The sequence below is a fragment of the Oncorhynchus keta genome, chromosome 34 (genome assembly GCF_023373465.1).
Source record: "Oncorhynchus keta strain PuntledgeMale-10-30-2019 chromosome 34, Oket_V2, whole genome shotgun sequence".
NCBI lineage: Eukaryota > Metazoa > Chordata > Actinopteri > Salmoniformes > Salmonidae > Oncorhynchus > Oncorhynchus keta.
Genome location: NC_068454.1, coordinates 18,677,636 through 18,702,767, shown reverse-complemented (window position 1 = coordinate 18,702,767; position 25,132 = coordinate 18,677,636). Strand labels below are relative to the sequence as shown.

Below are 25,132 nucleotides of genomic sequence, written 5' to 3'. Positions count from 1 at the left end.
GTAACATTTTTAGCAATGTACAAAACTACATTTACCAGACTACTTTAGAGTACTTGTAGAGGAGCTGCCTCCCAGGCTGACTAGAGCTGACAGTGACAGAGTTGCTGTCTCTCAGGAACCATACTCTGTAGCTGTTGATGACTGTTCTCTCATTGGTAGGTGCTGCCTGGCTATAAATACCAAGCCCAGGTGGAGTGAATAGAGCAGGACCATGGGGGATTGAACAGCCTGTCCCATCTCTATTAGTCAGGACTGTTCTCATTTTTCTAGCTCTAGACACACAAATACAGAGAGAGAGAGAGAGAGGCAGGAGAGGTAGCATAGATGTCATGCGTCACTGTCTTCTAGGGTTGTTTTATAACACCATCCTCTCTCTCTCCTCTATTTTCTGTAGCTAACAACGTTAGCTCCATCTCTCGTCATCTTGTGTGTGTTTATTTGTGTGTGTGTCAGGGGAATGGACCAGGCACAGAGATAGCACTTGGCAGCATGCCCAAACATCAGGCCAAAAATGGCAGGCAGTTAATACCAAACACACACACGCAGCCTAATTTCAGTGCAGCTTCAATATGAAACGGTTTATGACTCACAGTAATTGAATGTGGACAATAGGACATGGTTGTTTATGCCAGATGAAATGTCACGGACATATCTAACTCAGCAGAATACTTGAATTGACACCTTGATGATAAATGTGTTCTCCAACAATGATCTGAACATTCCACTCCCTAAAATGGCTGTCCATTCTAAACATTCCATCATATTGTAGAGGTCTGCAAACAGGCACACTTCCAGCCATTAGCCCTGACTATGGCCCCATGGAGGGAGTAGTGTCTGGGGCAGGGAAGCTACCCATTCCCTGGCCTGGACCCTCCTACCCAGAGAGACTGAAGCACTGCCCAGAACAGGCTGGAAGAGAAGTGAGGGAGAGAGAGGATAGAAAGGAGTGAGAAAATAGGAAGAGAGGGATTGAGAAGGGAGATTAAGGGAGAGAGGGCCAGGGTTTGGAGTTGAGAACAAGAGAGAAAATGTATAATTTACAATAGAATGAAAAGATTTAGGCACAATACAGGAGACAATAAAGGGGGGGATATGGATATTGAAAGTGGGACAGCACGAGGGAGAGAGAGAGAGAGAGGGAAGCCTCCTCAGATTAAACAATGGAAGTGGGGGGACAGGGCTGTCATTGTCCTGCCTGTGAGACTGTGCCGTGTGCCCACAGGAGTAGAAAGGATGGCAGTGACACTCTGTTTTAGGGACTTTATTTTCTCAGTGACATTTTAACTTATAAGCTAACTTCCTGACTAATACCTTTCTTTGTCTCTCCATCTCTCTTTGTCTGTTTGTCTGTTGCATTTTGACATGTTCTTGAATCTCAAGGGCTTATGGAATATAAAATGTGGCAATGACATCACACTAACTGTCTTCCATTCCATACACGTATAAGAAAACAAAGTCTGGGTCCAAATCCCCATACTTACGTTTTAAATAGTAGGCTTTTTGAGTAGGATAAACGTTTTATAGAAACACTAACAGCACACAGACAAGAAACAATAACACCTGGGGAAGGATCCAAAGGGAGTGAGAGATAGGTAAGGTAATCAGGGAAGTGATGGAGTCCAAATCAAATCAAATCAAATTGATTTATATAGCCCTTCGTACATCAGCTGATATCTCAAAGTGCTGTACAGAAACCCAGCCTAAAACCCCAAACAGCAAGCAATGTAGGTGTAGAAGCACGGTGGCTAGGAAAAACTCCCTAGAAAGGCCAAAACCTAGGAAGAAACCTAGAGAGGAACCAGGCTATGTGGGGTGGCCAGTCCTCTTCTGGCTGTGCCGGGTGGAGATTATAACAGAACATGGCCAAGATGTTCAAATGTTCATAAATGACCAGTATGGTCGAACAATAACAAGGCAGAACAGTTGAAACTGGAGCAGCAGCACGGCCAGGTGGACTGTGGACAGCAAGGAGTCATCATGTCAGGTAGTCCTGGGGCACGGTCCTAGGGCTCAGGTCCTCCGAGAGAGAGAAAGAAAGAGAGAATTAGAGAGAGCATATGTGGGGTGGCCCGTCCTCTTCTGGCTGTGCCGGGTGGAGATTATAACATAACATGGCCAAGATGTTCAAATGTTCATAAATGACCAGCATGGTCGAATAATAGTAAGGCAGAACAGTTGAAACTGGAGCAGCAGCATGGTCAGGTGGACTGGGGACAGCAAGGAGTCATCATGTCAGGTAGTCCTGGGGCATGGTCCTAGGGCTCAGGTCAGTTGAAACTGGAGCAGCAGCATGGCCAGGTGGACTGGGGACAGCAAGGAGTCATCATGTCAGGTAGTCCTGGGGCATGGTCCTAGGGCTCAGGTCCTCCGAGAGAGAGAAAGAAAGAAGGAGAGAATTAGAGAACGCACACTTAGATTCACGCAGGACACCGAATAGGACAGGAGAAGTACTCCAGATATAACAAACTGACCCTAGCCCCCCGACACAAACTACTGCAGCATAAATACTGGAGGTTGAGACAGGAGGGGACAGGAGACACTGTGGTCAACAGGCTGCTCGTTATAGCGCACACATGTCACCATCGTTACGCGCACCTGTGTGTCATCAGTCCAGGTGAGTCTGATGACACACAGGTGCGCGTAACGATGGTGACGTGTGTGCGCCATAACGAGCAGCCTGTTGACCTATAGGCCGGAAAGCGAGCACACGTGACAGATACCAGAGCATATACCACCAGAGAGTTTGTATATATGGATATTATATTTCTCTGTAACTCTCATATCCCCCTGACACTTCCTCCAGACTTACAGCTATGTTCACTCCTATCTCAATCTCCCTCCAATAGAAATGCTTGGGACATGATCCAGGCATTTCAACAATGTTATGCTCTAGTCTGTAGACCTTATAGTGTGGTGTCTAATGCTTAGCAGGGACTCCCTCCCTAACTCCTTTAACTGTAACTCAGTGGAGTGGAGTCTTTATCTTGAAAGCTCAGATTGCACTGTCTTGAAAGTGTGAGGATACATATACAGTAGGATACAGACCCGTTTCGGTGGATATTTAAAAGTAGGATTTTAGAAATGGTGGTGCTGGCAACAGAAATTGTAAAACTCTAAAACTTTCTCTGGTTAACAGCAGTGATTCACTATACAGATAGCCACCCTAGCTTCACCCTCATGTTGGTGCTAGCAAGCAGGCTAGGTAGTGCTAGGTATCAACAGCCAATCCAGCAGGGGCTGGAAACTATAGTGAGCTTCGATTGGTCAATAAACTGTATGTACTTTTATTTCCCTCTCTTTTTCACTTTGCCTCCCCTCTTGTCCTCCCTCCCCTTCTTTCCTCCCTCCCCTGTTGGAGCTTAATAAGAAATGTGTGTCGGAGAGCTACGAGGGGACCGTCTTCTCTCTGACTGTTTAATTGGGAGGGGGAGTATAGGCATGATGTCATCAATGGTGAGATGCAGAGCATCTGTGAGTCATTCGTTTAAAACTCCCCTTACACACTTCTATAGAGGGGTGTATGTGTATGGGCATTGGTCTGTTCATTCATAGTAGCATGGATTAACACTAATCTCACTGACCTTTCATTATGGTTGTTGTTAGAAATACTGTGGTCACAAAGGTAGCTACAGATTCTGCTGCAGGTGAAAAGAGAGGACGCAGATTAAGTGATAGGAGTGAGAGATGGGTTTCATCCTTGCCTTTAATTGGCTACCTTGTGGGGCATTATCAGTCAATGCATTGCGTTGCCATGTTAGCGTGTTTGTTTACTATCTCTAAATCAATGTTCTATATGCTAATGAGTTCAGTGGTACACTCTGGGAAGGGACTAATGGTGGTTGTAAAGTGACCCCTCAGCAGGAAGCATTGATCCAGCTGCTGACTCAGTGGATTATCACACACACACACACACACACACACACAGTTCTCATTTGACAGATTCAGCCCCGTGCTAAGGATGTGAAGGGGACTCTTATCGGCAGTGGAAAATGAATGAGGGATTTTCAGAGAAAGGCAGGAAAGAACAGAGCACCTTTAAACTCCAATCTGCTTCAGCATGGGGTCAATAAACCTGCGGCAGGAGTAAAATTGAGTTCAGACCTCCCTACACCCATCCCCCCTTTTCTTCCAGTCTCTGACTCATTTTCTGCAGCTCAATTCCTATCACTTCTCCCTCTCTCGGTCTCTGTTTTCTCTTGCCATCCCCCTTTTCTTGTTATCTGACTCTCACTGCCCCTTTTCCCTCTTCTCCACTCTCCTTCTCTTCTTTCTCTATTACTCAGTGACTCTCTTCCCTTCTCTCTCTCTCCTCCAGGCAGCATTGCATGGCTGGCCTCAATTCACAGGGACATCTTACCCAGCCCTACATTTAAACAAGGAGAAGAAGGATAGAGACAGAAAGCAAGTTGTTGAGCACAGAGAAATAAGACGTGAGAGAAAGAAATGGGAAATGGGAAATGAGTGACAGATACTTTTTTTAGATAAGCTGTGATATCTGTCTTTCTTGGAACACCTGTTATTTTCCCATAATACACCTCTACCACATGTAAAGGGAGAGAGAGAAGGATGGAGAGAGTATGAGATCACTGACTCACCAAGTTCCAGGCAAGAAGCAACTCTCCAGTCACAATTTCCATTTATACCTCATATAATGACTTCCATCATATTAATAAAATGAAGCCTGGTTTGTTATAAGGTCACTTTAATACAGTAGCTCGTGTAAGCCTATAGGAGCTCCTATCTAGCTATGGTTCAGCTAAACAGTTTCTCTAGCTAGCTTTTAAATTTTAGATTCTTCGAAGTAGCCACCCTTTGCCTTGATGACAGCTTTGCACACTCTTGGCATTCTCTCAACCAGCCTCATGAGGTAGTCACCTGGAATGCATTTCAATTAACAGGTGTGCCTTGTTAAAAGTTAATTTGGGAATTTCTTTCCTTAATGCGTTTGAGCCAATCAGTTGTGTTGTGACAAGGTAGGGGTGGTATACAGAATATTTGGTAAAATACCAAGTCCATATTATGGAAAGAACAGCTCAAATAAGCAAAGAGAAATGGCAGTCCATCATTACTTTCAGACATAAAGGTCATTCACTGGAAAATGTAAAGAACTTTGAAAGTTTCTTCAAGTGCATCTGCAAAAACCATCAAGCGCTATGATAAAACTGACTCTCATGAGGACTACCACGGGAAAGGAAGACCAGAGTTACTTCTGCTGCAGAGGGTAAGTTCATTAGAATTACCAGCCTCAGAAATTGCAGCCCAAATAAATGCTTCACAGAGTTCAAGTAACAGACACATCTCAACATCAACTGTTGAGAGGAGACTGCGTCAATCAGGCTTTCATGTTTAAATTGCTGCAAAGATACCACTAACACCAATAATAAGAAGAGACTTGCTTGGGCCAAGAAACACGAGCAATGGACATTAGACCTTGGAAATCTGTCCTTTGATCTGATGAGTCCCAATTTGAGATTTTTGGTTCCAACCGCCGTGTCTTTGTGAGATGCAGAGTAGGTGAACGGATTATCTCCGCATGTGTGGTTCCCACCGTGGAGGAGGACTGTGATGGTGTGGGGGTGCTTTGCTAGCGACACTGTCAGGGATCTATTTAGAATTCAAGGCACACTTAACCAGCATGTCTACCACAGCATTCTGCAGCGATACGCCATCCCATCTCGTTTAAGCTTGGTGGGAAAATCATTTGTTTTCAACAGGACAATGACACAACACACCTCCAGGCTGTGTAAGGGCTATTTGACCAAGAAGGAGGGAGATGGAGTGCTGCATCAGATGACCTGGCCTCCACAATCACCCGACCTCAACCAAGTTGAGATGGTTTGTGATGAGTTGGACCGAAGAGTGAAGGAAAAGCAGCCAACAAGTGCTCATCATAGGTGGGAACTCCTTCAACACTTTTTTGGTTACTACATGATTCCATATGTTTTATTTCATAGTTTTGATCTCTTCACTATTATTCTAATTTACATAAGTATTCATAAAAGTCAATACTTTGTAGAAGCACATTTGGCAGTGATTACAGCTGTGAGTCTTTCTTGGTAAGTCTCTAAAAGCTTTCCACACCTGGATTCTTATATTATTTTCAAAATTCTTCAAGCTCTGTCAAATTGGTTGTTGACCATTGCAAGACGACCATTTTCAGGTATTGCCATATATTTTCAATAGATTTAAGTCAAAACTGTAACTAAGCCACCCTGGAACATTCACTGTGTTCTTGGTATCCAATTCCAGTTTATATTTGGACTTGTGTTTTCGGTTATTGTCCTGCTCAAAGGTGAATTAATCTTCCAGTGTCTGGTGGAAAGCAGACTGAACCAGGATTTCCGCTAGGATTTTGCCTGTGCTTAGCTTAGCTCCATTTAGTTTATTTTCATCCCGAAAAACTCTGCAGTCTCTGAACTCTGAATCAGAGAGGTGCGGGAGCTACCTTAATCGACATCCACATCGCCTGGGAACAGTGGGTTGGTTAACCACCTTGCTAAGAGGCAGAATTACTTATTTTTACCTTGTCAGCTTGGTGATTCGATCCAGCAACCTTTCAGTTACTCGCCCTATGCTCTAACCACTAAGCTACCCCATAGTGGTACTCAGTAATGTGTTGTATCTAATTGAGGACATCTCCTTTGTCTTGATCACGTTGAGGGAGATGTTGTTGTCCTGGCACCACACTGCCAGGTCTCTGACCTCCCTATAGGCTGTCTCATTGTTGTCGGCAAATTTAATGATGGTGTTGGGGTCGTACCTGGCTGTGCAGTCATGAGTGAACAGGGAGTACAGGAGGGGGCTGAGCACGCACCCATCAGGGGCCCCTGTGTTGAGGATCAGCGTGGCGGATGTGTTGTTACCTACCCTTACCAGCTGGGAGTGGCCTGTCAGGAAGTCCAGGAATCAGTTGCAGAGGGAGGTGTTTAGTCCCAGGGTCCTTAACATATTGATGAGCTTTAAGGTCACTATGATGTTGAACGCTGAGCTGTTGTTAATGAATAGCATTCTCACATAGGTGTTCCTTTTGTCCAGGTGTGAAATGGCAGTGGGGAGTGCAATAGAAACGGCATCATCTGTGGATCTTTTGGGGTAGTATGAAAATTGGAGTGGGTCTAGGGTTTCTGGGATAATGGTGTTGATGAGAGCCATGACCAGCCTTTCAAAGCACTTCATGGCTACAGACATGACGAGTGCTATGGGTAGGTAGTCATTTAGGCAGGTTACCTTAGTGTTCTTGGGCACAGGCACTATGGTGATCTGCTTAAAACATGTTGGTATTACAGACTCGGACAGGGAGAGGTTGAAAATGTCAGTGAAGACACTTGCTAGTTGGTCAGCGCATGCTCGCAATACACATCCTGGTAATCCATCTGGCCATGCGGCCTTGTGAATGTTGACTTGTTTTAAGGTCTTACTCACATCGGCTGCGGAGAGTGTGATCACACAGTCTTCCGGTACAACTGGTGCAGTCATGTATGTTTCAGTGTTATTTGCCTCGAAGCGAGCATAGAAGTAGTTTAGTTCGTCCGGTAGGCTCGTGTCACTGGGCAGCTCTCGGCTGTGCTTCCCTTTGTAGTCTAATGTTTTTCAGGGCTTGCCACATACGATGAGCATCAGAGCTGGTTTAGTACTACTTGATCTTAGTCCTGTATTGACTCTTTTGCCTGTTTGATGGTCCGTCAGAGGGCATAGCGGGATTTCTTATAATCTTCCAGGTTAGACTCCTGCTCCTTGAAAGCAGCAGCTCTAGCCTTTAGCTCAGTGCGGATGCTGCCTGTCATCCATGGCTTCTGGTTGGGGTATGTACGTACGGTCACTGTGGGGACGACGTCATCGATGCACTTATTGATGAAGCCAGTGACAGATGTGGTGTACTCCTCAATGCCATTTGAGGAATCCCGGAACATATTCCAATCTGTTCTAGCAAAACAGTCCTGTAGATTAGCATCTGCTTCATCTGACCACTTTTTTATTTATTTGGTCACTGGTGCTTCCTGCTTTAATGTTTGCTTGTATGCAGGAATCAGGATGATGGAATTATGGTCAGATTTTCCAAATGGAGTGTGAGGGAGAGCTTTGTATGCATCTCTGTGTGTGGAGTATTGGTGGTCCAGAGTTCTTTTCCCTCTGCGTGCACATTTAACATGCTGATAGTATTTGGTAAAACAGATTTAAGTTTCCCTGCATTAAAGCGTTTTCTTGTTTGCTTTTGGCGGAATACAGCTCATTCAATGCTATCTTAGTGCCAGCCTCTGACTGTGGTGGTATGTAAACATCTACAAAGAATATAAATGAGAACTCTCTCTGTAGGTAACGTGGTCTGCATCTTATCATGAGAAACTCTACCTCAGGCGAGCAATAGCTCGAGACTTCTTTAGATAGCTCGAGACTTCATTAGATTTCGTGCACCAGCTGTTGTTTACAAAAATACATCATCCTCCGCCTTGTCTTACCAGACGCCGCTGTTCTATCCTGCCGTTTTACCAGCCAGCTGTATGTTGATATTGTCGTCGTTCAGCCACGACTCCGTGAAGCATAAGATGTTCCAGTTTTTAATCTCCCGTTGGTAGTTTAATCTTCACAATCACTCGGCCATTTTATTGTCCAAAGATTTCATGTTTGCTAGCAGAATTGAGGGGAGTGGCGGTTTATTTGATCACCTCCGACTCCTTAGAAGGCAGCCCGCCCTCCAGCCTCTCTTTCTCCGCCACTCTTCACGCAGATCACTTGGGTTGGGTTCTTGTTCCCAAGTGAGCCGTATATCCTCCGCCTCGGGCTCGTCAGAGTCGTGAAAGGAGAAAAAGGATTCTGCTTGTCCGTGGTGAGTAATCGCAGTCCTGATGTCTAGAACTTATTTTCGGTCATAAGAGACGGTAGCGGCAACATTATGTACAAAACATTGACTCGCTACTTGTACCCCGTGTATATAGCCAAGTTATCGTTACGTATTGTGTATTTATTCCTTGTGTTATTACCTTTCTATTATTTGAAAATGTTTCTCTCTGCGTTGTTGGAAAGGGCCCATAAGTCCAATGTTAGTCTACATCTGTTGTTTACGAAGCATGTGACAAATACAAATTGATTTCATAAAAATGACACTATGATAACGCTACTGTACTTTTATATTTATATGGGAGGAATAAACATTCATTATTGATATGCTAACATTACTTGATCATGAAGCATATTGTTAGTTAGTTAGCTAGCTAGCAAGAAAATAAACCCTTTAATTGTCTGCACATGCTTGTGGATTGTTGTATTGTTCAAGAGTGTAATATAGTTTGGTTGCTTTATTCAATACTGTAATATGTTTTAGAAGAAAAGTTGATTGGATTGTTAAATAGTTTGTGCTTACTAGCTAGTGGCTACTGGGATATTTACGGTCAATTTGAGCTGCCAAGAACATCGCGTTGCCAGACGCAATGAAAGTGAAGGATGTAATGTGAATTGAAAAGTAGAAATCTCTTTCACCACCACACTCCTCATGCTCCCCTTCATGTCTCGTAGTGGAAATAGGATCTAAGCTGATTGATACCCATTCATAAGCCAATCATTAATCACACCCAGACAACTCTTAATCGCTATTGGCTCAGATGGGACAGAATGTGTTTTACCTTTTTGATTCAAATGAACAAAGTTCATTACTTTACCCAAGATTTGAAGAGCCTTTGTGTGTTGTGTGTGTGCAGTGGCATACTGCCATTTAACCAGGATCCTTGCTAGGTCTGAGCAATCCCCCCCACGTGTCTCTCACTCTGAGCCTTGCATCTCCTGTCACCATAGCAACTCCCCATTTAGAGCGTGTGGAACAAAAACTGCGCTCTCACTCTGAGCACTCATTAGCTAAATGTCAGGGTGGTTCTGCAGGCTTTAATTGGAGAGATGGTGCAGTGGCGCTGGAGCTAAGCTAAACTAAGGATAGCTAAACTAAACTAAGCTTAGCAGCAGCAACCCATCTATTACTCTGCTGGGGTTATCAGAGAGGAACTGCAGGTTTAAACAAGCTCCTCTCTCCGGCCATCTGTAGCTAACTGTCTGAATGGACCATACCACTCTATTAGCCCTCGGGGGTGGGCTTTGAAGATGGATTACAGTATGACTCAAGCAATGGTGTGTGGGGTTGGGGGGTGTTAGTGTGTGTTTGTTTGTGCTTGTCTTTGTTTTTCTTCCACCAAACAGGGTTGTTTGTTAGTTTGTGTGTAGGGTGCATTTTAGTTTTTCCACCAAGCAGGGTTGTGTTTGTGTATATTTGTGTGTGGGTGTGTGTTTGCTTTTCAACCAAAAGAACAAACTTGTAGTCTGGTTGGCAATGACATTCACCCAGGTTTCTTGCTCTATGTCCCCTTCCTCCTCAATCTCTCTAGTTAGTACAGTACAATAGGCTGTGTAACCATGACCTCCATGGTAGCCTGACATTAGATTCCTGAAAACTGATTGGACAGAGGGCAGGTCACAGGAGCCTCCAGGGAGTTCCAGTTGTGATCAATGTGGGGAAGAGTTTTACTACATCTAGCAATCTGACTATACACCAGAGAACACACACAGGCGAGAGATTATTTAGTTATAATCAATGTTGGAAGACATTCTGTGTGTGTGTGTGTGTGTGTGTGTGTGTGTGTGTGTGTGTGTGTGTGTGTGTGTGTGTGTGTGTGTGTGTGTGTGTGTGTGTGTGTGTGTGTGTGTGTGTGTGTGTGTGTGTGTGTGTGTGTGTGTGTGTGTGTGTGTGTGTGTGTGTGTTTAAAACAGGGTGTATCCACATCTGGAGTCTGAGCTGTATTTTCCTTTGGGCCTATTCCCATGGTCTGTGTGATTCTCATTCCCTGCTCCTTCCTTGGCAAGTGTACTGCCCTTGTTTTAGGGGAGAGGAGGCAGAGATTTAAAGAAACAAAGAAAATAAAGAGCAACAGAAATATAGAAAAGTATGGAGAGATTGAATGAAACCAATAAAATGAAATCAAAATCCTTTAGTATTTTCAGACCGTTACTGTGTGTTCTGCATGACACCATATATTTTCTACACAATACAGTTGGTAGAGTTCTACTGTTCACACACACTCACTTTTGCTCATGCCATCCAAAACTGCCTCTATCACCACATTATGTTGGCCGGGTTCTTCCACTGATGAGAAGTCATGTTACACCCAGAAGTTGAGATTTACTACTGGCCTCTTCCTGTTTACACCCCTGCGTGTCCTCTCTTGAGGTGAGCTTAAGCATGGCTGGCATGGTAACTAACGGCTGCCACATACAGCAGTGAATGTGAGAGACCTTCACTTAAGTAGAGATAGAGAGAACTTGTCAGTACTCTATATAAAGGGAAATTACCCATTGTCATGGCAATGAAAGAGTGTCTTCTGGGAGTTTGGCGAAAGTTGTGCTGCTCCAGTAAGACAGACATCAGCTCTCGACTCCATGTCCGATGAAAGTAATTTAATCTCACCAGCCCTATCCCACCTGGACAAGAGAAATACCTATGTAAGCATGATGTTTATCAACTACAGCTCAGCCTTCAACACCACAGTGCCCTCCAAGCTGATCACTAAGCTCAGGGCCCTGGGTTTGAACCCTTCCCTGTGCAACTGGATCTCGGACTTTCAGACGGGCTGCCCCCAAGTGGTGAAGGTAGGCAACAACACCTCTGCCACGCTGATTCTCAACAGGGGGGGCCCCACAGGGGTGCGTGTTCAGCCCCCTCCTGTACTCCCTGTAAACCCATGACTGCGTGGCCACGCAGTGGTGCCAGGAAAATAACTTCTCCCTCAACGTTAACCAAACTAAGTAACTGATTGTGGACTACTGGAGACAGCAGAGAAAGCGCGCCCACATCAACATTGACAGAGCCACGATGGAATGATTTTATTAGGATCTCTTTTAGTCCTCATTTGGTCTCATCTTCCAAGAGTCCTTAAACATTCAAATACAATTGATGATGCAATCATATGTCCACATATAACACACACTGTTACAAACAACAGAGATAATACACTGCCATATTGACCAGATAAATACTCAGAAATATGACAGTCTGAAAATATAGATTGGTTCCTTCATCTACCACAGTGAAGTTCCTCGGCGTGCACATCACTGACAACCTGAAATGGTCCCTTCACACAGACAGTGTGGTGAAGAAATTTGGAGGCTGAAGAAATGTTTCTTTGTCTCTCATAACGTTCTACAGATGCACCTTTTGGGCTTTATCACCACCTGGTATGACAACTGCACCGTCTGCAACTGCAGGGCTCTCCAGTGGGTGGTGCCATCAGCCCAACACATCACCGGGAGCACTCTGCCTGCCCTCCAGGTCGTCTGCAGCACCCAGTGTCACAGGAAGGCCAAGAAGATCATCAAGGACCTCTGCCACCTGAGCCACGGCCTGTTCACCCTGCTACCATCTAGAAGGCAGAGACAGTACAGATGCATCAAAGCTTAGACCGAGAGACTGAAAAACAGCTTCTATCTCCAGGCCATCAGTTAAATAGTAACTACTAGCCGGCCTCCACACATAATCCTACCCTGAACCTTAGCCAGCTACCAACGGGTACTCTACCCTGCACCTTAGAGACTGCTGTCGTATGTACATAGTCATTGAACACTGGTCACTTAAATAATGTTACATACTGTTTCATCCACTTCATATGCGTTGGATTCTAGCCATGGCTCATCCTATATATCCTATATACTCATCCTATATACTGAGCCATGGCTCAGCCTAGTTAAATAAAGGTTTAAAAAAAATAGTTTAAAAAAATACTGCGGTACACCTTTTCTATTCCTATACTGTCCATGCTGTCTATACCTCATTCCATTATTTATATATATATATATATATTATATCAGTCATGAAAAGGGCACGACAAACCCTATTCACCCTCAGGAGACTGAAAAGATTTGGCATGGGTCCTCTGATCCTCAAAGGGTTCTACAGCTGCACCATCGAGAGCATCCTGACTGGTTGCATCACTGCCTGGTATGGCAACTGCTCGGCCTCCGACTGCAAAGCACTACAGATGGTAGCGCATACGGCCCAGCTTCCTGCCATCCAGGACCTCTATACCAGGCATTGTCAAAGACATTAGCCACAGACTGTTCTACCACACGACAAGCGGTACCAGAGTTCCAAGTCTAGTTCCAAGAGGCTTCTAAACAGCTTCTACCCCCAAGCCATAAGACTCCTGAACATCTAATCAAATGGCCACCCAGACTATTTGCATTGCCCCCCGTTTTACACTGCTGCTTCTCTCAGTTATTATCTATGCATAGTCACTTTAATAACTCTACCTACATGAATATATTACCTAAATTACATGGACGAACCAGTGCCCCTGCACATTGATTCTGTACCAGTACCCCCTATAGGCAAGTCAGTTAAGAACAAATTCTTATAAACAATGATAGCTTAGGAACAGTGGGTTAACTGCCTTGTTCAGGAGCAGATTTTTACCTTGTCAGCTCACGGATTTGATCTAGCAAACTTTCGGTTAAAGGCCCAATGCTCTAACCACGAGGCTACCGGTCGCCCCCACAAAAGATATGAAGATTTTCCCACTTTGCCAGCTCAGGGATTCGAACCAGTGACCTTTCAGTTACTGGCTCAATGCTCTTAACTACAAGGCTACCTGCTGCCACAATGTGAATATGACCAACAACGCAGTTTCAAGAGAAATAGCTCTTTATTATTTTGTAGGTATTTTTCTTGAAAATGCATTGTTGGTTAAGGGCCTGTAAGTAAAGCATTTCACTGTAATACCTGTTGTTTTCGGCGCATGTGACAAATAACATTTGATTTGATACAACATCTGATTTGATTTGAGCTTGTATTCGCATGCGCACGACTATGCACGTGTGTGCGTTTGCTGGTTGTATTATTGTGGTTTCTGAGGGGTTGAGAGTAATGGTGTCATTTTCATGTGGTTTTGTAGTGAAACTGACAGTGTCGTGATGGAGAGTATTTTAGTAGCACACTGAACCTCACCCTTCTGTTTGAAACCACTGGCTCTGAGAATAGTGTAACAGTTCCACCTTGTGTCTGATATATGTTATTACAGTATTTGATCCAGGGCGTGTGTCCTTAGTGCTGACGGTGTGCTTACGTGTGAGTTTTAAATGCCAAAGCTGTGTGTGTGTGTGTGTGTTTTCAATACTAACAGTGTGTGTTTTCTCTTTCCTCAGGAGGTGCAGACTAAGAGTAAGGTTTGTGCCAATGTGTTCTGTGGCGCAGGAAGAGAGTGTGCAGTCACTGAGAAGGGAGAACCCAGCTGCTTGTGTATAGAGGTGAGTCCAATCATGGTCATATGCACAGTATACAGTGTAACCGGTGCTATGAAATGTTTACTAGAAAACTTCCTCACCATGCAATGTTAACAACAAGTACAAGACTAGAGCAATAGTACGTAAATAGTCAACACAAATACTACACTACTGTTCAAAGGTTTGGGGTCACTTAGACATTTCCTTGTTTCCCATGAAAACATACATGAAATGAGTTGCAAAATTAATAGGAAATATATTCAAGACGGGGGTAGAAGCTGTTTAGAAGCCTCTTGGACAAAGACTTGGCGCTACGGTACCGCTTGCCGTGCGGTAGCAGAGAGAACAGTCTATGAATAGGGTGGCTGGACAGTTTTTAGGGTTTTCCTCTGACACCGCCTGGTATAGAGGTCCTTGATGGCAGGGCTGGTCGCACTACCCTCTGTAGTGCCTTGCGGTTGGAGGCCAAGCAGTTGCCATACCGAGCAGTGATGCATCCAGTCAGGATATTGTCGATGGTGCAGCTGAAGAACCTTGTGAGGATCTGAGGACCCATGCCGAATCTTTCAGTCTCCTGAGAGGGAATATGCTTTGTCGTGCCCTCTTCACGACTGTCTTGATGTGCTTGGACAATGTTAGTTTGTTGGTGATGTGGACACCAAGGAACTTGAAGCTCTCAACCTGCTCCACTGCAGGTGGTCTTGATCACGTTGAGGGACAGGTTGTTGTCCTGGCACCACACAGCCAGCTCTTTGACCTCCTCCCTATAGGCTGTCTTGTCTTTGTCGGTGATCAGGCCTACCACTGTTGTGTCATCAGCAAATTTAATGATAGTGTTGGAGTCGTGCCTGGCCGTGCAGTCATGAGTGAACAGGAGGGGGCTAAGCACGCACTGCTGAGGGGACCCTGGGTTGAGGATCAACGTGGCGGATGTCTTGTTACTTACACTTACCACCTGGGGGTGGCCCGTCAGGAAGTTCAGGATCCAGTTGCAGAGGTAGGTGTTTAGTCCCAGGGTCCTTAGCTTATTGATGAGCTTTGAGGGCACTATGGTGTTGAACGCTGAGCTGTTGTCAATGAATAGCATTCTCACATAGGTGTTCCTTTTGTCCAGGTGGGAAAGGGCAATGTGGAGTGCAATAAAGATTCTTGCCAGTTGGTCAGCGCATGCTCGCAGTACACGTCCTGATAATCCGTCTGGCCTTGCGGCCTTGTGAATGTTGACCTGTTTAAAGGTCTTACTCACATCGGCTGCGGAGAGCATGATCACACATTCTTCCGGAACAGCTGGTGCAGTCATGCATGTTTCAGTGTTATGAGCATAGAAGTAGTTTAGCTCGTCCGGTAGACTCGGGTCACTGGGCAGCTCTCGGCTCTGCTTCCCTTTGTAGTCTGCAATGGATTGCAAGCCTTGCCACATCCGACGAGCATCAGAGGCCTCTCTCTAACCTCTCTTGGGTAGGGTGCAGTATTTTCACGTCTTGATAAAAAGCGTGCCCAAAGTAAACTGCCTGTTACAAAGGCCCAGAAGCTAGGATATGCATGTAATTGAGAGAGTTGGATAGCAAATACTCTAAAGTTTCTAAAACTGTTAAGATAATGTCTGTGAGTATAAAACAACTGATATGGCAGGCGAAACCACGAGGACAAACAATCCCCCCCAAATTCAGCCTACCACTATTTTCAATGGCTGTCACTTTTATTATAATTACAATCCTCCCAGATTGTAGTTTCTAGGGCTTCCACTAGATGTCAACAATCTTTAGAAAGCGTTTCAGGCTGGTGTTTGGACAAATGAGCCAGAAATGGTAGTTTTTCTAGGTGGCTCCCATTTTGGCAGTGTTTCCAAGCGTGTAATCGAGAGCGCGTTCTTTGGTATTTTCCTCCGGTAAAGACAATAACGATTCTCCGTCTTAAATTGTATAGTTTAGTTATGTATTAGGGGACCTACGGTTTGATTATAAACGTTGTTTGACTTGTTTGGAAAAGTTTATTAGTAACGCTTGAGATTCATTTTGTATGCATTTTGATGGAGGGAAACTGGCTGGATTATTGACTGAAGCGCGCCAGCTAAACTGAGTTTTTATGGATATAAAGAAGGACCATTTGTGATGTAACTGGGACCTTTTGGAGTGCCAACAGAAGAAGATCATCAAAGGTAAGACATATTATATCACTATTTCTGACCTTCGTGTCGCACCTTCCTGGTTGAAATATGTGTTTCATGGTTTTGTATGCGGGGCGCTGTCCTCAGATAATCGCATGGTTTGCTTTCACCATAAAGCCTTTTTTAAATCTGACACAGCGGCTGGACTAACAAGAAGTTAGGCTTTATTTTGATGTATTACACCAGTGATTTTAGGACAGTTAAATATTTATAATTCTGTAGTTTGAATTTCGCACTCTCCAATTTCACAGGATGTTGGCCAGGTGGGACGCTACCATCCCACCTGCCCATAAGAAGTTAACACTTTGCCTGTTTGATGGTTCGTCAGAGGGCATAATAGGATTTCTTATAAGTTTCCGGGTTAGAGTCCCGCTCCTTGAAAGCGGCAGCTCTAGCCTTTAGCTCAGTGCGGATTCTGCCTGTAATCCATGTCTTCTGGTTGGGGTATGTACGTACGGTCACTGTGGGGACGACGTCATCGATGCACTTATTGATGAAGCCAATGACTGATGTGCTGGTGTATTTCTCAATGCCATCGGAGGAATCCCGGAACATATTCTTGTCTGTGCTAGCAAAACAGTCCTGTAGCTTAGCATCTGCTTCATCTGACCACTTTTTTAATTTATTTGGTCACTGGTGCTTCCTGCTTTCATTTTTGCTTGTATGCAGGAATCAGGAGGATAGACTTATGGTCAGATTTGCCAAATGTAAAGCAAGGGAGAACTTTGTATGCGTCTCTGTGTGTGGAGTATAGGTTGTCCAGAGTTTTTTTTCACTCTGGTTGCACATTTATGTGCTGATGGAAAGAGATTGTTATGCACGTGAGTGAGGACCCAAAAGCGGTTTAACAGATACAGAGTCTTGTCAAAACACAGGGAAGACATAGATCCTCTTCAGATGTATAAAATGGCAAAATAGACAACCCGCAGAGAGGGCGACAAATGAATCATAAAGTCCTTCTGAATATTACAGAAGAGTCCCCTTCTTAGCAGCAGAGGAGAATAGCTGGGTTAGAGTCCCCTTCTTAGCAGCAGAGGAGAATAGCTGGGTGAGCGGCGACAGACTGCTGGTCTCTCTGGGTAGGCGCGGGTCGTAGAGGACAGAGGTACCTGATCACACGTAGCATCAGATGAACAGGTAGATTCCGACAGGACGGGACAAGGGTGAAGCAAACAAGACGATAGTTTGGTTCTGGCATGAGAAACTCAAACGAGAATCTGACAAAGACAGAAGCAGGAACAGAGAGAGAAATAGAGACCTAATCAGAGGGAAAAAGGGAACAGGTGGGAAAAGGGTGAACGAGGTAGTTAGAGAAGATGAGGAACAGCTGGGGGACGGAGAGGAAGAGAAGGTAACCTAATACGACCAGCAGAGGGAGACTGAGTGAAGAGAAAGAACAGGAACAAGACATAATATGACAATACATGACAGAGATTGCACGTTTGCTAGCAGAATGGAAGAAAGTGGGGGTTAAATTCGATTGCCTGCAAATTCTCAGAAGGCTGGGCGGCCAGGGGCACTTTGGCCCCTTTTTCACCACCTCCTCTTCACGCACATCACGGGGATCTGGGCCTGTTCCCAAGAAAGCCGTATGTTATTCGCGTCGGGCTCATCAGAGTCATGAAAGGGAGAAAAGGATTCTGCTAGTCCGTGGTGAGTAATCGCAGTCCTGATGTCTAGAAGTTATTTTCGGTCATAAGAGACGGTAGTGGCAACATTATGTACAAAATAAGCTTTTTTTAAAGTTACAAACAACGCAAATAAACCGAACAAAAAACACAATAGGTTGTAAAACGTCTGCCTTCCTCTCCGGCGCCATCGTACAGCTTCTTCCTCTTTCGAGTGTCTGTGTTCTTTTTCCCATCTTAATCTTTTATTTGTATTGGCCAGTCTGAGATATGGCTTTTTCTTTGCAATTCTGCCTAGAAGGCCAGCATCCCGGAGTCGCCTCTTCACTGTTGACATTGAGACTGGTGTTTTGTGGGTACTATTTAATGAAGCTGCCAGTTGAGGACTTGTGAGGTGTCTGTTTCTCAAACTAGGCACTCTAATGTAATTGTCCTCTTGCTCAGTTGTGCACCGATGCCCCTTTGCACTGTTCTGTGAAGGGAGTAGTACACATCGTTTTACAAGATCTTCAGTTTCTTGGCAATTTCTCGCATGGAATAGCCTTCATTTCTCAGAACAAGAATAGACTGATGAGTTTCAGAAGAAAGTTCTTTGTTTCTGGCCAATTTGAGCCAGTAATCAAACCCACAAATGCTGATGCCCTAGATACTCAACTAGTCTAAAGATGGCCAGTTGTATTGCTTCTTTAATTAGAAAACAGTTTTCAGCTGTGCTAACATAATTGCAAAAGGGCATTCTCATGATCAATTAGCCTTTTAGCTACAATAGTAATTTACAACAATGTCTACACTGTATTTCTGATCAATTTGATGTTATTTTAATGGACAAAAACATGTGGAAATTTCTAAGTGACCCCAAACTTTTGAACGGTAGTGTATATCACTCAAATATTGTATAAAACAACAGGACGTGATATATTGAAGAGAAATACATAACATACTGACTGTACTATGAATATACAGTACTTGATAGTGAGCTTGTGCATGCCTGCGTGCGTGTGACTATGCATGTGTGTGCCTGCGTGTGTGTGTGTGACTATGCATGTGTGTGCCTGCGTGTGTGTGAATAACAGAGTTTATCAGCATGTGAGGGTGTTGTGTGTCCAGGTATGCCACTTTTGGCATGATTTTTTTTATTCAGGGTCATTAAGAAATGGATGATCTTTTTATTCAGGGTCATTAAGATGCCTGATCTTTTTATTCAGGGTCATTAAGATGCCTGATCTTTTTATTCAGGGTCATTAAGACTCTCTCTTTCTCTCTTCTCCCACCCTCTCCCTTTATTGCTCTCTCTTTATCTCTCCCTCTCTCCTCCCACCCACCTTCTCCATCTCTCTCTGTCTCCCTCTCTTTCCTTCTCTCTCTCTCTAGAGCTGTAAGCCACACAAGCGTTCAGTGTGTGGCAGTAACGGTAAGACATACCGCAACCACTGTGAGCTCCACCGAGACGCATGTCTCACCGGCCTCAAGATCCAGGTGGCCCACGACAGACACTGCCAGGGTGGGGGAAAAACATGCACATACACACACACTTTCTTGTTAACTTTATGTGTGTATAGCACATGACTATTGCTATCTGATGCCTATGTACTCAGGGGCATAATCTCTGGTTGTCATGACACAGTCAGTAATACGTGTGAGCTGTCAGGTCAGCTGTTGGCCATATAAGGCTATCCTATCATCATCCGACAGACAGGCGACATATATGGTCCCAGGCTCATCTTTGATTTAGCTAGTGTTGAACTTTGAACCTATACGCCCAATGACCTCTTGTCTGTCTGTTGGCCTGGACATTGATCAGGTTGAAGATGAATCAGTTACTCTCCTCTCCTAGTGTCACAGAGAGGCCATCATGTCATGATGTCCATGGGCATTATTGGTTATTGTGGCAATGTGACAATGACATGATGAAAAACACTAGATGGGAAACAAACACTAGATATGGTAAAACAATGAAATAAAGCTGTTCTCTTTCTCTCTGTGTGTTCCTCTATTTTGTATCTCACTCTCTCGCTTTCTCTCGCTCTCTGTCTCTGTCTCTCGTTCTCTGTCTTTGTCGTCTGCAGAGAAGAAAGCAGAGCATGCAGCCGCCAGCCCAGGTGAGTGAGTGTGACTTGGGAGATCTGTGTGCTCTGAGCCAATAAGAGCTCTGTATCTCAGCTCTTATTTCCTCTAGTCCTTATGGAGCTTTATGAGACATAGTGCACCTCTCTCATAGCTATATCAGTGTTCTACTGATCTCTTATTGCACTTGTGATAAGCACTCTTCAGTTAACTGATAGGGAGTGTGCAGGGTTAGGGCTCAGGATTGGACATTTGAGCACATAATGAGCTGGGAGGTACTGGTGTGCTCTGGACAGAACAGGGATTGTGTGCATTCCCTTTACCATACTAGAGAGTGTCAAAATGGCTAGAGTACCTGTTAGATTGTGGATTTTGACTGTGTCACATCTCTCTCTCTCTCTCTCTCTCTCTCTCTGCCCCCCTCTCTCTCTCTATGGCTCTGCCCCCCCCATCTCTCTCTCTCTTTCTCTCTCTCTCTCTGCCCCCCACCTCTCTCTCTCTCTCTCTCTCTATGGCTCTGCCCCCCCTCTCTCTCTCTCTCTCTCTATATGGCTCTGCCCCCTCTCTCTCACTATGGCTCTGCCACCCCCCCTCTCTCTATGGCTCTGCCCCCTCTCTCTCTCTATGGCTCTGCCCCACCCCCCCTCTCTCTCTATGGCTCTGCCCCCCCCCCCCCTCTCTCTCTCTCTATGGCTCTGCCCCCCCTCTCTCTCTCTCTCTATGGCTCTGCCCCCCCTCTCTCTCTTTCCTTCTCTCTCTCTCTCTTTCCTTCTCTCTCTCTCTCACTCACTCACTCACTCTCAACCTCCCTCTTTCCTTTTCTCTCTCTCTCTCTGTCTCTCCAGTGGTGTGTTACGTAGCAGATCGTAATGAGTTGAGGCACCGTGTGATCCAGTGGCTGCAGACTGAGGTGGTCCCAGACGGCTGGTTTGTCAAAGGCTCCAACTTCACTGAAATCCTGGTGAAATACTTCAAGGTGTGTGTGTGTGTGTGTGTGTCTGTGTGTCAAACAAGCGTTTCAGTTGTGATATCTGTTCTATTAAGTCCGAAACTATGAACTTGAGACATGTTTTGTAGACACACATATGTTTTGGACCATATGGAAAATGAATTAGTCATACTGATAAACATTGTCTTCACCTTCCACATAGCACATAGCATTTGTCATCAGCTGTTACAACTAGGAGAGGTGACGAAACTAGAGGTCGACCGATTATGATTTTTCAACACCGATACCGATTATTGGAGGACCAACAAATGCCGATACCGGCTCTCTCTATGGCTCTGCCCCCTCTCTCTCTCTCTCTCTCTCTGTCTCTCTATCTCTCTATGGCTCTGCCCCCCTCTCTCTCTCTCAATGGCTCTGCCCCCCTCTCTCTCTCTATGGCTCTGCCCCCCCCTCTCTCTCTGGCTCTGCCCCCCCCCCCCCCCTCGATACCGATTAATCGGACGATTCTTTTTTATTTATTTGTAATAATGACAATTACAACAATACTGAATGAACACTTATTTTAACTTAATATAATACATCAACAAAATCAATTTAGTCTCAAGTAAATAATGAAACATGTTCAATTTGGTTTAAGTAATGCAAAAACAAAGTGTTGGAGAAGAAAGTAAAAGTGCAATATGTGCCATGTAAGGAAACTAACGTATATATATATATATATATATATATATATATATATATGTATATACATATATATATGTATATGTATATATGTATATATATATGTATATGTATATATATATATATATATATATAAAATCAATATATAGTATATAATATATAATATATGTATATACATGTATATTTGTATATATATATATATGCAAAAACAATATATATATATGTATATATATATGTATATATAATGTATATACATATATATATATATATATATATGTATATATATATGTAATATATATGTATATACATATATATATATATATATATATATATATATATATATATATATATATATATATATATATATATGTGTGTGTATATGTATATATGTGTGTATATGTATGTATGTATGTATGTATGTATGTATATGTCTGTCAATCTCTCTATAGAATATAACTCTGACTGTTAAAGATGTATCCCTCCAAGAAGCTTTAATTCGAGGACGGCTCTACACTGTAATGGAAAACTATAATTTATACTGTAATTCTGGGTATTATCAACTGTAAAATACTGTGAAAGCATTATACTGCAGCATACTGTAAATGATGATGCATTTTGGGAAAATGTAGTGGGCGGGAAATAGTTTCTGTATTTCAAATAGTACTGTAATTCCACCCCACAGAAAACAGTACTGTAGCTTAATTTTGGAGCGCCAAGAACATTTTGATCACTAATGGGTATTGTTGTTTTTTGAGGTGCCCTTTGGCAAGATGCCTTATTTGTTGAACCCATTAATGTGAGTGCTGTACCAATTTAACTCATGTGTTTATAGTGCCCCATCAATTTAAAATGTAGAAGGGATAGAGTGCAGTGGAAAGTCTTAAACCTTTGGTCTGTTTTGCCAAGTAATTGCTGCCAGTTTGGAAGCCTTTGTTACGGCCTCTTGTGGAAGTGATATAAATCACCAAATAATAAATGATATGCTGTACTGTGTAAATACATTACCTTGCAGCCAACCTTTCACCAATTCCATGTAATTCCAGTAAAATACTGTGAAATCTCCCCCACAATTACTTTCATTCAATAGTTCATTAATTTATTCATTATGATTACATTAGCATTTACTGTTTTACATTGCAATACAGTACATTGGATATATTCAACTATGTTATTACACAGTACTTGCTTTACTATTGTATTTCGATTACAGTAGGTATACTGCACTATGAAATACAGTGTCTTACTTACCGATAGCTGTAAGTTACTGTCAAATTCACTTCAACCCCTTTACAGTGTAGGGTTGTCAGGTGACCGATGACCACTGGTGATGACCGCCACAGACAGTCTCAAAGTGCAAAGTTCACTGTGGATTAGCAGTCTTGGAAGGAGAGTTTTTATCAGGTAGAGGGAGATATTTAGAAAATGATTGAGAGAGGAACTGATATGACCAGAAGTAAAGTGAGAGTGTGGGGGGGGGTTTATGCTTAAAGGCTAAAATATATGTATTATTATACCCAATCCCCCCCACTCTCACTTTTCTTCTGGTCATATCAGTTGTTAGGTTTTCTGGTTATTATTCACTTTTATGATTTTATATTGGCCTACAGAGGCCCATGACACTCTTCTATTCTCTACTCCTACTAACTCTGCTAGTTTCTGTGTTCGTGTGTGTGTGTGTACAGAACTACGACAATGGTGACTCCCAGCTGGACTCCTCAGAGCTCCTTAAGTTCATCCAACATAATGACTCCAACGTGGACATGCAGTCATATGCAGACCAGGAGAGCAACAAGCTGCTCAGGTCAGTGTGTGTGTGTACTTGTGTGCATGCTATTTCACCTTTATTTGTATATATATATACATTATCAGTCAAAAGTTTTGACACACCTACTCATTCAAGCGTTTTTCTTTATTTTTATTATTTTCCACATTGTAGAATAATAGTGAAGACAACAAAACTATGAAATAACACATATGGAATCATGTAGCAACCAAAAAAGTGCATTTTATATTTGAGATTCTTCAAAGTAGCCACTCTTTGTCTTGATGATAGCTTTGCACATTCTTGGCATTCTCTCAACCAGCTTCATGAGGAAGTTACCTGGGATGCCTCTCAATTAATTGTGGAAAATGTTTCCTTCTTAATGCGTTTGAGCCAATCAGTTGTGTTGTGACAAGGTAGGTGTTGTATACCGAAGTCCAAGTGCATATTATGGCAAGAACAGCTCAAATAAACAAAGTGAAACGACAGTCCTTCATTCGAGTGCAGTCACAAAAATCATCAAGTGAAATAAATGCTTCGTAGAGTTCAAGTAACAGACACATCTCAACATCAACTGTTTAGAGGAGACTGCGTGAATCAGGCCTTCATGGTTGAATTGCTGCAAAGAAACCAGTACTAATGGACACCATTAAGAAGAAGAGACTTGCTTGGCCAAGAAACACGAGCAATGGACATTAGAACGATGTAAATCTGTCCCTTGAGATTTTTGGTGTCTTTGTGAGATGGAGATTAGGTGAACGGATGATCTTCGCATGTGTGGTTCCCACCGTGAAGCATGAAGGAGGAGGTGTGAAGGTGTGGGGTTGCTTTGCTGGTGACACAGTCAGTGATTTATTTAGAATTCAAGGCACACTTAATCAGCATGGCTACCACAGTATTCTGCAGCGATACGCCATCCCATCTGGTTTACGCTTAGTGGGACTATCATTTATTTTTCAACAGGACAATGATCCAGCACACCTCCAGGCTGTGTAAAGGCTATTTGATCAAGAAAGAGAGTGATGGAGTGCTGCATCAGATGACCTCATCTCCATAATCACCCGGCCTCAACCCAGTTGAGATGGTTTGGGATGAGTTGGACAGCAGAGTGAAGGAAAGGTCGCCAACAAGTGCTCAGCATATGTGGCAACTCCTTCAAGACTGTTGGAAAAGCATTTCAGGTTAAGCTGGTTGAGAGAATGCCAAGAGTGTGCAAAGCTGTCATCAAGGCAAAGGGTGGTTACTTTGAAGAATCTCAAATATAAAAGATGTTTGATTTGTTGAACACTTTTGATTACTACATAATTCCATATGTGTTATTTCATAGTTTGAATGTCTTCACTGTTATTCTACAATGTAGAACATTTTAAAAAATAAAGAAAAACCCTTAAATGGGTAGGTGTGTCCAAACTTTTGACTGGTGCTGTTTATATTACTTATATATATATTTTTTAGCTCAGTAGACAGAAGAATATGACACTTTACAAAACAGGTAATTCACACATTCTCATAGATCATCATATAATGTTTGCAGCCTGTCTACGTGCGGTGTAAATTTGAGCCATTTACATAACATACCGTAAATGTATATGTGTATACCTATAAAGTACCTATATCATATACAGTATCCA

The 25,132-nt window shown here is 43.4% G+C and overlaps 1 protein-coding gene across 1 annotated transcript in view; it reads left to right on the top strand.

Annotated features, from left to right (window-relative positions):
* Window positions 1-25,132, top strand: part of LOC118373964 (follistatin-related protein 1-like) — a 39,197-nt gene that overhangs the window by 9,022 nt on the left and 5,043 nt on the right. The window contains exons 3-7 of the mRNA XM_052493351.1: window positions 14,173-14,274; window positions 19,417-19,546; window positions 20,112-20,144; window positions 20,955-21,085; window positions 23,422-23,540. Coding sequence (XP_052349311.1) covers window positions 14,173-14,274; window positions 19,417-19,546; window positions 20,112-20,144; window positions 20,955-21,085; window positions 23,422-23,540 — 515 coding nt within the window. The remainder of the gene's footprint in view (window positions 1-14,172; window positions 14,275-19,416; window positions 19,547-20,111; window positions 20,145-20,954; window positions 21,086-23,421; window positions 23,541-25,132) is intronic.